Raw genomic sequence first — 14,757 nt, forward strand, 5'->3', positions numbered from 1 at the left:
CCGACAGGTATGGGACCAAAGGTGTGTCAGATTACCAAAAGTGTCCGGATTACCGAAAATAATTACATATTTTGCATTGTTTTGCTAGCAGTAACTTACAATATTCTCTACTCCAACTGTTCAAACAGAACTGCTCACATAAAACACATGAAATGTGTGTCATCGTGTAAAAATTGGATGGGGAGATTCACATCGCAACATGCTTCTGTGCAAGCAGACACGTAACGGGGACGGGTACCTTGACGGGAGGTGCGTCGGACTACTGAGCATGTCGGATTAAAAAACATCGGACTATAGAGGGACAACTGTATATTATTACTTCATATTTCCAAAGATGCATTTCAACAGTAGAAAGGGGAAAATATATTACAGAATGTATTATTGCATAACTTATGATATTTTAATTTATTCAATCAATTGTAATACACATAACATTACTCATAAGCAATTATAATTGTTTAATTGTAAAATTATTTTTTGATATTAATGATAATATAATTACAGTAATTAATATACATTCTTCCATTATTTTAAATTTATGAACTTACATTTACTAATAAAATTAAATGATAGTAATAGAAAAATCATAAATGACTATTTTAAAATTAAAATCAAGAAAATCAATCAAGAAAAAAATCTATAATCCAATCCATATAATTTCTAAGTATATAGAATTTATTTCCTTAGAACCATAAAAAAATAAGGACAAATGAATAAGGATGAAAGTCAATTAGCTTACTTAATTTTATAATCTATCATTTAATGATAATGTCTGCATATAAAATTTATATTAAATATAATGTCACCTAAACTATCATCGACTCTTTACTTCAATTAATAAACTAGAACTGCCAGCAAAATATATCAGTTATTAAAATGATTAACATAAAGCTAAAATCAGCAATATTTGCCAGAAATAATTACTTATTTTGGAAGTTTTCTGAGTGGTTCTTGACCTCTAGTGAATGTCAGATTAGAAGGACAAAAGAAATTTGTTTGTCTATAAACCCCTTTTTAGTGGTTACCAAAATATTAAAATGATTATAAAAAAACCAAAAATGACAAAAATCATATTCAAATATACAAATAAAAAAATCAGAATAGAAAACTATACCCATTGAAATACCTAGAGCAATTAAAGTTCGTGACGTTGTATTTGTTTGAAATAATGAATTAAATATTAGAATTATTTAATTCTGTCATTGGATTTTTAGCTTATTGTTAATTAATAAAAAATAATAATTTCATTACCTTCTAAAATTTAATTAAGATCAAAAATATATCAAAGATCACATTTATGAATCTCATTTTATAATTTTATAATCTGTGCCAGTGTTCCTAAATGTTCCATCTTATATGCAATAAATATCAATTTTTGAATGTACAATAATAATTGTTTGATTAACGAAAAATCAATGTTAAAGAAAATAAAAACAAACTTTTATTTAAGAATAAAGTTAAGATTGGGAAATAATAATAAATTTAAATTTTGTGTATAGAATTTTATTGAGTTAAAATATATAAATAATATTTATTAACAATTTTTACCTTTTCATAACCTTCCATGTTATGCAAATCTTTCAATTCAAAAAGATTTCCATCTACTGCCAAAAGAGAAATTAAAGAATCAGTCAAGATTTTTAGAGAAATAGCTGATAATTGGAGACAATTTTCTTCAACCCTTAAAACTTTTAAACGAGGGCATTGTGCAATGGCTTCAGGCAATTCAGATAGCTATATAATTATCAAAAATATTTTTAAAAAATTAAGTTCTTTTGCATAAATACTTTAAAATCTTAAAAGTTTACCTGATTCTGATTCAAATTTAGTTCAGCAACAAATAAGTTTTGTAGATCATCAGGCACCTCTGTTATTTTATTATGAGATAAATCAAGCATGTCTAAATGAGGGAGATCACAAAAAACAATCGGAAATTTGGTTAAATGATTATTAGAAATTGACACTGTTCTTAAATTCTTAAGCTGAGAAAGAGTCAAAGGCAATGCTGTTAGACGATTTCCATTCAAGGAAAGAGATTCCAATTTCGTCAAATTTCCAATTTCTTTGGGCAACTGGGCTAAAATATAATATTTAAAATAAGTAATTTATTTAGCACTTAAAACAACAATTAAGTATTATAATGTTAATAAATAATATAAAATTATTTAAATTGTTTAAAAAATACTTTAGCATCTTTGGATATGTGAATATTATAGATATATACTAACTTCTCAAGAGTCTTGAAATATATTTAGGTTATGATTATAAATTTGATAATCATTAATAATTTTGAATTAAGAAAAATATTATTTCTAAATTATAAAAATATTTCTGATGTTTTAAAACATGTTACAACATTAAATACATGTATAGATTTTTCTTATACCGTTGATAATATACATCTAATTTTGCATAAAATTGATTTCATGCAATAACAGATATGATATTAAAAAAAATTTATGAAAGAATAAGTGAAAAGAATAGAAATATAGAGAAAATAAATTAAAATTTTCAATTTTAGAACAACCAATAGAAGTTCCTACAAAAAGCCTGCAAGTTGGGAGTATGTGCAAAATATTAGGAAAAAAAAACCAACTATTATGTAAAACATCTGTTTTTTCCTAATATTTTAAATATTTATTTATTTAATATTTGTATAAACTATATCATAACCATTATAAACATTAATAATTTGAAATAGTTAACCTGATTTATATTAATGACAATGCATATTTTCTTGATAACAACTTAAAATTTCAACAGGGCACTGTTTAACATAACTATCTACTATATTTTTTTTATATTTCTTATATTCATGCAAACTCTTTGGATATAAAAACCACATTTTCTGCATTATCATAATTTAAAAAGTTAGTATGCACAGCTCAAATATCAAAAGAAACAAGATTATGTCAGCAATCTGTAACCTTGATCTGTGATTTATTTCCAGCAATCATTGAGCATCATCTTATGTTTATCAAGTCAATTATTCTAGCAGGAAAATAATAAAAAAACAAAGTCTTAGTCACATTTCACCAAAGCACACAGATTATATGTAGATAGATATCTTTTTCCTTTTTCTGTTTTTATTACAAACAAAATTAGTAAAAGAACAAAAAATTCATATTTAGATGACACCTCCTGGATTATGCTTTCATTCAAAACGAAAAAAATTTTTTGAAGAATTTCCTGTGAGTTTATAAAATTCTGGTCATAATGATAGCTTCAGATATGAAGCCTTATTGCATAGATTACACACAAAAGTTAACTCACTATATTAGAGAATACAAGATAAACTTTACGTCAAACAGTAATCAAGTTTTGTCTGCTATTGCTGCCTAGCAGGACTGATTTTATTTTGATTGGATAATATAAGTTTCCAATTATTAGCTTGTAAAATTTTTGGAATTTGTACTGTACTGTACATGACATACAAATGGAAGTATGTAGGCACCCACATAAATGCAAAAATATCACTTCAGATCTAAACAACAATTATTATTACTATTTTAATAAATTTATGTATAAATTGGTCACATGAACGTGCAACATTAAAGCCAAATAATTGCCAAATTAAATCAGGCTACATTAACACTACTATTAATAATTAAATATGGAGTAATTTAGCCTAGAGGTATGTGTCATCTCTTATTAAATTTATTTATAATTATTACAGTAAATTTAATAAGAGATGGCACCTAAGTCCTACCTCTAGGCCAAATTACTCCATATTTAATTATTATTAGTTGTAATGTAGCCTGATTTAATCAATTGTTTGACTTTAATGTAACTATGGGCTTTGACATGTTTATACACTTTTGTACGTGCAACATTATATGTTAATATTTTGATTTGTTTTTAACATTCAATTATTCTCTTTGTTTAATATTTATGTCACTATGTATATTTTAAAATGCTCAGTCTCATGATGGCTAATTCTCTAAAAACACTCATCTAACAAATATTTGCTAGAATGAAATGACGCTTTTTATGTTATAATTTACAAACTCTCCCATGTAAAATATTTCTCTCTCTCTCTCTCTTTTTTTCTTTAAAATAAATTTATTTTTAATTTATGAAATATACTTGTTTGATTTTTAAACTTTTTATATAAACTGGCCAAATAACAGTAACAATAATTCATTTTAACTTTGTTTATGTTTATTTATATTAATTTTATATAATCTATATTTCAGTTAAATTATTTGTAATTAATAACTGAATTTAAATAAAACATTACTAGCTACATAAAGGCAATAGCAACAGAATATAAAAAACATCAATCATATATAAAAAGGTATAAACAGCTGTTGATCAATTGTTTTAGGTTTTATCAAGAACCAGAAATAATTTCTATGATATATATTCTAATTTCTAGAAATAAAAAAATATATTAGTGAAGATTTCATTACTAAATTATTACTTAAAATGAAAAATGATTAAACATAATTACTTTTTTTTTACAAAATTTTACTTTTAAATAGTTTTGATAGATGATAATATCAGAGTTATACAGTAGAGTCCCGAAAACTCGGCCTAATGTGGACCAAAGGGTGGCCGAGTTTGTGAAAATGCCGGGTTATCGGGAATGGGGTTAAAAAAGAATAAGTACTAGTGTTTCCTTAGAAAATACTGTACCATACTTGTATGTATTGTTTGCTTAAAAATACAACAGAATAAACTGCCCGAATACCCTTAAACAAAGGAAAAGTACGTCCTTTATGAANTAACTATGGGCTTTGACATGTTTATACACTTTTGTACGTGCAACATTATATGTTAATATTTTGATTTGTTTTTAACATTCAATTATTCTCTTTGTTTAATATTTATGTCACTATGTATATTTTAAAATGCTCAGTCTCATGATGGCTAATTCTCTAAAAACACTCATCTAACAAATATTTGCTAGAATGAAATGACGCTTTTTATGTTATAATTTACAAACTCTCCCATGTAAAATATTTCTCTCTCTCTCTCTCTTTTTTTCTTTAAAATAAATTTATTTTTAATTTATGAAATATACTTGTTTGATTTTTAAACTTTTTATATAAACTGGCCAAATAACAGTAACAATAATTCATTTTAACTTTGTTTATGTTTATTTATATTAATTTTATATAATCTATATTTCAGTTAAATTATTTGTAATTAATAACTGAATTTAAATAAAACATTACTAGCTACATAAAGGCAATAGCAACAGAATATAAAAAACATCAATCATATATAAAAAGGTATAAACAGCTGTTGATCAATTGTTTTAGGTTTTATCAAGAACCAGAAATAATTTCTATGATATATATTCTAATTTCTAGAAATAAAAAAATATATTAGTGAAGATTTCATTACTAAATTATTACTTAAAATGAAAAATGATTAAACATAATTACTTTTTTTTTACAAAATTTTACTTTTAAATAGTTTTGATAGATGATAATATCAGAGTTATACAGTAGAGTCCCGAAAACTCGGCCTAATGTGGACCAAAGGGTGGCCGAGTTTGTGAAAATGCCGGGTTATCGGGAATGGGGTTAAAAAAGAATAAGTACTAGTGTTTCCTTAGAAAATACTGTACCATACTTGTATGTATTGTTTGCTTGAAAATACAACAGAATAAACTGCCCGAATACCCTTAAACAAAGGAAAAGTACGTACTTTATGAAGGCATAGAGCCTTTACTACATGAAAATGAAAGTTAATGAATACACAGTGTACAGTAATTTACCTGATAAGACAGACCTCAGAAAAATACTTTAAGAGGCATAAAGCTGTCTATAATGAAAATTAACTAGGGGTTTTTTCGCCCTGCCAGGGTGTGGACGAGTTATCCGGACTGCCGGGTTATCGAGTGCCAAGTTTTCAGGATTTTACTGTATTAACAAAAAATGAAATTCTATTAATAAATTATTAAAATTGATCCAATAAAATGTCTAAACTTAAAGTGTTTATTTTGAATTTAGACTTTGTATAGACAGAATAAAACATTTTTCTTTTATTCAGAGCAACATCATCATTAAAGGTATGCAAGCTAAAATGTTTTCAAGCATTGTATACCAATACCTTTAAGCTTAATCCAACTAAATAATACATATCTAATCATATTTGAACATAAGCATTCTAATAAATGATAGCAGCATTCTCTTATAAAAATAAATTAAATTATATTGTTGTTATTAATCTAATAACTAAAGTCTGTTTGCTTGTGGTTTCATTTGTCTTTCTTTCTCAACAGATGGCAGTACTTTATAACACACTGTAATATTTATTATTTATTGTTATGTTTTATTGTTATGTTGTTATAATTATTATTATTAATAGTAATATACTTATATTATTTATTAAAGTTATTAATTTTATTATTATATTATTCAAAATCAGATTGTTGACCAAATAGTGCTACTTTATATCATTCCGCATTGGCATTTTTTTTATTTAGAATTTGCCTTGTCTCATTTCAGAAACCAAACAAATATTAAGGTCTCTATCACTCAGAAAAGACAGCAAGGAAACCTTTTTCAAGGCTATAGAATTTTTGGTATGGTTCTATATCTGGGACTCAAATGGCAGAAGCGTCTATACAAGGGTCACCAAACTTTTTCACAGCGGACCAGATAACCGAGAGAACAATGAGCGCAGGCCACATAATCATTTTGTTCAATACAATACACTGAATACTCAAAAAATAAAGAAAACCAACATATTTATTTATCAAAAAGTTATCAAAGAAGGCAACATTAACAATAAGATAGTTTTAAACATGACAATGCAAGTTAAAACATGATCGCTGCACCAGACTTGTAATTGCTTTTTTTTAGAAACTTCATTGCAGGTACTGTACTTACACAAAAAGTGCTTTGATATCCAAAGTCGCAAAATGTCGCCAAATTTTTTATTTCACTGATTTTCCTAAAAATATTACTGTCAGATGCAAAAATCAAATTATTTGGGACCATAAACACACATCTAAAATTCCAAACAATTATATAAAATAGCAAATTTTTTGTTAGTCTAATTTTCAAATCCCATTTTCTGAAAATTACAGTTTCACAGGTAGCCATTTATGGTTCTATACCCATAATATGTAGTCAAGACCAAAAGTATGAACTTTTTATTATCTATCATGAATAAAAATTCAGAAGGGAAGATTCAATTTAATCAATAATCACATAGACATAATGATTGAATTGCTTTACCCATAAATTTTTAAATTTTTATTTTAATTTAAAATTGTTCACTCTCTTTTTTTTCTCAACTTTATTGTTAGATTAATATGTCATTGAAATGATTGATATTATATAATAAATGAACAGAGGGTCTCAAAATAATGTTAAACATAAAAATAAAAGCTATATCCACTATTTGTAATTTAGCTAATACAGACTAATTAGACGAGAACAAGGTTTATTTGCAGTTTTGGAAGTGCTTTTTTGTCAAATTATGTCAAAGATGCATTTTAGGCAACATCCCTCATCAGTTTGACTTAGACTACATGTTCCAAAATATCACATCAAATTCCAGTAACATAATTATAAACATTATAATTGTTAGATTATAAAAATTACAATTAACATATATAATGTTATTCTTACTTCTCATTGATCTGAAATTAAACTACCACGTATAGAATTTTAATCTATCCATTACATTATAATTAGAACATTCTGATAATCATGTAAAATCTTTTCTACAAACTCTTTATAATCAATCACATGGAAACTTTTCATAATGCATTGTATTTGCACAGTGCAATGTGCTGAACATTTTACATAAAATAGATATCAATACTATAATTTTTTATTATACAGCATGCTAAAAAAAGCATTTAGCATTTATATGGTAGATACTACACAACATACTGAGTAAAAATGACAAAATTATTAAGTATTTACAATTTTACATGTTAATATCATGATTTGACTTACTGGTTTATACGTGTCACATGCAAATGTGAAAAGACAAGATAATCTTTACCTAGATATTTAGTCCTCTATTTGCTTTGATATATTCTACATGTTCTCTTTCAATTTCCATGCATGTTAGGTATGTTGTTCTTACAGAATTGCAAACTCAAAAATTCCAGATCCTTTTTAGATTATTTATCTCAGAAATTGAATTTTTGATCTATGTCTACTAAGGTCTTTTTACCCAGTATGGTATTACTATCCACCTGTAGGTAACCTGTAGAAAACAAAACAACTATCACCTGATTATACTCCACTCTATTTTTACTCTATGGAATCAATAAGTCCAAATTATTAAATGGGATGTCAAAGAATCGAATAATTTAAACATGTATTGCAAACAGATATCAAAGATAAAAAATAAAATGTACATGTTTAGATAAGTGTCAAGTGAATATATTTATACATTAATGATTCAAATGTACAGTACAAATATATACTGTATATTTTAATCATAACAGAAAATTCAGGATGATGAAACTCATTAATGCAAAAAATAAGAGGACAATGAAAACAATAGAATAAATTAATGTGTCATATTGCAATTGACTTTTGTGTAAAATGATATAAAACAGAGATTGTCTATATATTTATATTCAATCTTATACACTGTAACATCAATTTACAAAGATACCTTGTTCATAAAAAACTAATGCAAATCAAAATCCCAAATAGAAACAAGTTTTTCTTAAGATAAAAATTTATAGCTAGTACATGTAATTAAATGGTATATGAATGTTACCAGTGGTACCAAAGGACCTGGCCTCCTCTCTGGGTGCAAAAGAAAAAATAATAATAATAATAAACTAGAAAATTTTTCAGAAATATTTTCCTAATTAAAATTAATTTTTCATTTATATTGTGTCATGTTTTTATTTCTATACTACTTATGAATTTGCAGTCACAAAATATTTTATTGAATTTGTATTAAAATTTTTTTATCATTCAACTCTGCTCCCCCTAAGATTAAATCTTGAATGCAACTTTATTGTAAAACAAATTTCTATACTATACAATTTAAAAAGCAAAGCAAATAAATTAAAACTATAATAATATCATCTTTAGTTTTAATTCTGTAATCAAAATGATAGAAATTAATGTTGTTGCTTGTAAATAAAACAAAACAAAACATTGCACAGTTAAGCTAAAACTATCATTTTAAATGTATATAATTATTTTTAGTCATCAAAATTCACTTTATAACAATAAAAAGAGCAATGACTTTATAGCTTACTAGGGCAATTATCACATCAAATGTCTTAATTGTTAAAGTTCTCTGAAAGAACATCATATAGACAGAGATAATTAGCTAAAATTTATCATGTTTCAAGATACAAACTCAATTAGGAACATCTTATAATATCAATTATACAGAGACCACAGACCAAATATACGGAAAATGAATATGAGAGAACTAAAGTCAAGATTTATGTACATATGTACTGTACTTAATGGTTTCAGGAAAAATTGCAATAGTATATAAGCATGTCTCATTATAACAAAATTTCTTTTTAATTTTTAACTATTTTTGTCCTGTAGGAACTAAGAGTGTCTTTATCCATGTCCATCATGGATTTGGCCAGAATCACAATGAAGCAGCCAGGTGGTGAGGGATGAGACCTGACAAATCTGGTACATACTACCCATGAAAAATTCCTGAGATTCCTAACAGAGACTCAAATTCAGGGTCTCCAAAGAAGCAAGATGACACTTTTATTGCCTTGATTATCCAGATGTCAATTAATAAAATTGTAATCATTTTATAAAAGCTAACGGAAAATAGAACAAAAAACATTGGAATGCCAAACAAAGTTTAAAATACAAAAACTAAAAGATAAAAAATCTTACAATCTGTTACACTCCATGACCAAAAATGTTAGTTTTTGGTCATTGGAGTGTAACAGATGGCCGAAATCATTACATTGGAACAATGGAGTGTAACAGCTTTGACCAAAAACATTACTTTAAATGTTTAATAAACATTTTTGCTGTTGTAAAAGGTTATATGAAGTTGACTGAGTAATTTACTGAAGCAGTTATTTTATGAATTATTGTAATCACTGACAGAAGAATTTGTAATGTAAAACAAAGTTCACTAAACTGCACAGCATTGGAATGAATAGCACTATTCCTTGTTAACAAAAACATACAGTGAATAAAACAAAAGAATAGACTGAACCTAAGAGCCATTCAACTGGAACCTTGTTGCACCTATGATTATAATATTTTATTCTTGTGAATATTGGTTAACACTCATTGTATAAATCCTCATATATAGGGATCACACTGACTGTACAGGTATAGTACATAAATAGTTGTCTGACAAGCAAGAAAGACTTGTCAAATAAAATATTAGACTAAACAGAATTTTATTTTCACATTTCTTATAAATTCAAGTAATTTTAACAAAACTGAATGCTTATTAACAAATAATAATTACTTGTAACCTCACAGATACCAAGTTGATAAAACATTAAAATATCATTAACTTTTAACAGATTTTCAAAATATCCCATTTTGTTAAATTAAATTTCATATTAAATAACTTATAAGTATTAAATTCAAAAATATAAAAAGCATTAACAGCTTTGATACATTTCATTTCAATAATGATATAAATAATAAAATATTAAATATGAAATAGTATATAATTAAATAATAATAATGATGTTTCGACACTTGAAATATTTACTTTTCTAATATCTGCCCACACCAATCTATTTAACTGAGTAGTTAGTTGATTTGAAAACCATCAAATCAACTAAATCTTCAGTTATAATTCTAAATTATCTAAAAACATTTAAACTATTAACTCAGTCAAGAAAACAATGACTTAATACTTTGTTTAATAATGTTTTGAGATTAAAAGATTAAGCTAATATTTTATAAAATAATTTATTCAAACATCTTGCAGTAAAAAATGTGAATGACTTTGATGTCATTCACATTTTTTGTTACATATTACATATTTTAATTTTTCTCCATATATTTATTTGAAATTGATGAATGTATGAATAAAAACATTCTAAATTTTATATTTCCAGAAAATGGATATACATTGCAATCATTAAACAAGTATGAAGATATTTTGAAAAATAAAAGAATAAGTGCTTTATAGCACTAATTTTTTTATTTATAAAAAATAGAGAAAAATTATTGGTAATTTTATGGATAAATTTAATTTCTCATTGTTTACTAATAAATAGAAAATGAACAAATTTCCATTAAAACTTTATGCAAAATGCAAAGAAATAATTTGTGGATGAAAGAAAATAAATCAAAATATATAAGCAACTATCAAATAATGAACTCTTACAAAAAAATTTAGATGAGTGAAAACAATCATATTTCAAAAGAGTTCAAAATACAATAAAAATATGAATATTTTTTCATTTAAATGCAAAATTAGAATCTCAAAAATTTAGATTTAAAATAAAATAGTGTATCAAATATAATTGACATTTCTTTTAAGTCAGTGGTTTCCAAACTTTTGTGATTCTGCTCCTTTAACTTGCTGTCATTTGGCAGCACTCCCCATATTCATACATATATTTCTATAAATGTACATACAGTTTGGAAACCACTAACAGAGAATTGTGTTTTGTATAGTAAACATATATTGTGTAAGTGACTAGATATATCAAATAAAAAGTCATATTTTAAATAATTGGAAAGACAAGTATAAAATAGCACTCATCAAATCACAAATATGTTTTTATGATATTTTGAACTAAAGCTTGAAGTTTATTAAATTAATTATATTCTATCTTATAAAATTTTACTGTGCTTAAAAAATCCAGCAACAAGTTGTGTTTCTGGCTGTTAAAAAATAACTTTTACAGTATAGTTTTAATTATAATAAACAAAATTGTGTGATTCTATCTGTTATGAGATTGTTATGGAAAACCTTTTATATTTTTAATTATTATGAAATGGCAAAATGCTTAATTTTGCAGTTATAGATGAGTTTTATAAAAAAAATTGTAAATGCCAATAATAAGCAAAATTTTCATTAAGTCCAACCTTTTGAGATATGACACAACACCCCTCTATATTCCCACCCCCTCAACCTTTAACCACCAAAATTTAATAGCATCGATACCCCTTATATAGGCTACAAGCTACCATGCCACATTTTCTTTCTTAATCTTTACCTCATCCTGAGATATTAAATGAAATAGACACCAACAGATGGAATTCTTTTGCTATTTCTTTGACATTTTTGGAAGCAGGTCTTAAAACGTAGAGATTTGAAAAAAACTCGGAGGGTTAAATTTGACACGATTCCAATACTTTCCTTTGTTACATATACATAACAGCCAGGAAAATAAAAACTAATTGTGCTTTATATTTTATCAAGCTTTAGAATCAAATGAGCAGAAAAATCACAAAAATTAAATTTAATATATTTTATTTATTATTTTTATTGCTTTAATATATTCAAATCTCTGAAAAACATTGATTATATACATTGACATATTAAAAATAAAAAAATCGTGTATAAAATAAATCTAAACACAAATGAATTTTTTAATTGTAAAACGTCTACACAGATACTTATTATACATAAACGTATCGAATCGAAGATTACCGGCAATATAGCATTTAAATAGTAAGTAAACCCGAATCGTGTTATTGTTTCGGCTACGCATATCCGGAGACAGTTTGGGAGGCGCATCCCCCTTCCGAGGGCTTTTTTCCTAGAAAATATTTTGTAAGGCGACGTATTGTTTATTTCCTATACCCCGCTAAAGATTTCTGAGATCACTATTGTATATAGCCATGTGCATTTAATAACTAATGACTAAGGATAAGTTGTATAAAAATATGTTTAATAGAAATGTCAGGAAGATTATTTGTATAAAATCAAAAATCAGTACTTACATATCTTATTATTATTTGCAGTAAGATGCTTCAAATGCACAAACAAACCGACATTGGAAGGTATAGTGGATATCTTGTTGCCAGAAATGTCAAGGGTCCTTAATGTCTTCAATGAAAACAGATCTCTGGGAAACTATAACTACACGCAATTAATACAACGTCATATTAAGTATATTTATATAGAATCTAGGCGATACTCACTTCCGAAAGATCGCAGTTACACAGCTGACATACTCCTGTTTTCTCTGCATTTTGAATTTGCGGCTTTATAGAGTTTCCCATTTTGCTGACAGGTCGAAATATTTCTTATTTATAGCGCATGAAGTTACTGAATATTCGATTTGTAATAAATCAACATAAAGATTAATCTTATCTAATCTGTACTGTTGACAGATGGCAGCACTGAACTATTTTCGTCGGTTATTATTTTTGTTTTTAATTAAAAATATATAATAGTCAAAATTAAAACAATAATAAATTTAATATTAATAAATATTTTAATTAATATATGTTTAGTTTGAAAAATCGAAATATTTTTATTAGTTAATCATTGGCGATTGTTGCCTTGTCGTCGGCCGGATTGCCGAGCGATCGAGATGGCGGCCTACCGCTCTGGAGGACCCGGGCGGATCGATAAATCGGGGGTGGTCCGTACGAATGTCGGGCAACGTCCCTCACCACCCGGCCATCCCATTGTGAGCCTGGCCGAACCTATAACGGGCTCGCTAAAAAGAGGCCATCTTAGTGCCCACAGGGCGGAAAGAGTAAAAAAAAAAAAAAAAAAACAGATCGTAACTAACTTCTTTTAAAATTCCCCTTTTTATAAATAAAAGTATGCATTCTAATTTTACTTTCTAAAACCGTAGTACAGTAAAAAAGGGGAGGATTCGAATATCAAAGGCACGGGTGGCCGGAATACACTAAGTACAGTACTTATTTTACTAAACATTCTACATTTAATGAGGGTGTCTTATATGCCGCAAAATACGATATTTTGTTACAATTTGTAACAAAAGCTGAAAACTGGAAAAATTTCTAAAAAACATTCACGAAAAGGTGAAATTTGTTCTTCAGTAAAAAATGTCGGATAACAGCCCCTTGTTTCTTGTTCCATTTTTTTTTTCTCAATTCTTTCCGCCCTGTGGGCACTAAGAGGGCCTCTTTTTAGCAAGGGTTCAGCCAGACCCACATTGGGGCAGCCAACATATACAGACAGACCACCCTCAAAAATTTTTTGGGGATTTTTCGACCCATCTGGATTCAAACCTGGGTCTCCCAGAGCATTAGGCTGCCATCTTGACTGCTCTGCCATCCAGCCTTATGCTCTGTTGCTACTAGCAGTGCACTTGAAGCCAGAAAATGGCTTTACTGTAGAACAAATTGCCATATTGTGAAGGAAAGAAATATGGCAATAAAACAGTTTAACAACTTAAAATCACATTTGTACATTATATAAAATGATTACTTGTGAAAATCAGACAGAACACGTAATATAAGGCCCTTTTTAACAAACAATATGTACAGTACTGTACAGTATATAGCAGGGGTGGCCATGCTCCTTGATAGTCCAAGCCATTTTTCAAAATTAGAAATTTTTTGCGAGCCGCAATTAAATTAAAGGTATGCAAAAAATTCCAATTACAAAATATATCCGTAGCAAGAGTGATACAAATTGTTTCCTCCAGAGCACAATGTCAAGTGTCCATTGCAATGACAGTTTACAAATTCAAAATCGGTCTGGAGTCGGTCGATAACAGACGATTACGCCACTGTTTATGTTCGTTTGCGCAGTTTTCGATGAGTCATATCATTCTTAACTTGGACGGAAATGAAATTTGTTACAACGTTGCACTTAATCTTTCATATTTGTTGTTAGTAATTTAAAAGACATTTTGAAACACATACGGAC

At 27.1% G+C, this 14,757-nt stretch overlaps 1 protein-coding gene across 1 annotated transcript in view; it reads right to left on the reverse strand.

Moving 5' to 3' along the window:
• The window catches only part of LOC111632703 (leucine-rich repeat-containing protein 57-like), a 33,548-nt gene extending 20,298 nt beyond the window's left edge, over positions 1-13,250 (reverse strand). The window contains exons 1-4 of the mRNA XM_023377204.1: positions 13,050-13,250; positions 12,849-12,981; positions 1,809-2,077; positions 1,549-1,734 (exon numbers count right to left, since the gene is read on the reverse strand). Coding sequence (XP_023232972.1) covers positions 1,549-1,734; positions 1,809-2,077; positions 12,849-12,981; positions 13,050-13,130 — 669 coding nt within the window. The 5' untranslated portion in view covers positions 13,131-13,250. The remainder of the gene's footprint in view (positions 1-1,548; positions 1,735-1,808; positions 2,078-12,848; positions 12,982-13,049) is intronic.
• Positions 13,251-14,757: the final 1,507 nt, after the last annotated feature.

The sequence above is a fragment of the Centruroides sculpturatus genome, unplaced genomic scaffold (genome assembly GCF_000671375.1).
Source record: "Centruroides sculpturatus isolate CEXI.00-Female unplaced genomic scaffold, Cexi_2.0 scaffold787, whole genome shotgun sequence".
In the NCBI taxonomy this organism is placed as follows: domain Eukaryota; kingdom Metazoa; phylum Arthropoda; class Arachnida; order Scorpiones; family Buthidae; genus Centruroides; species Centruroides sculpturatus.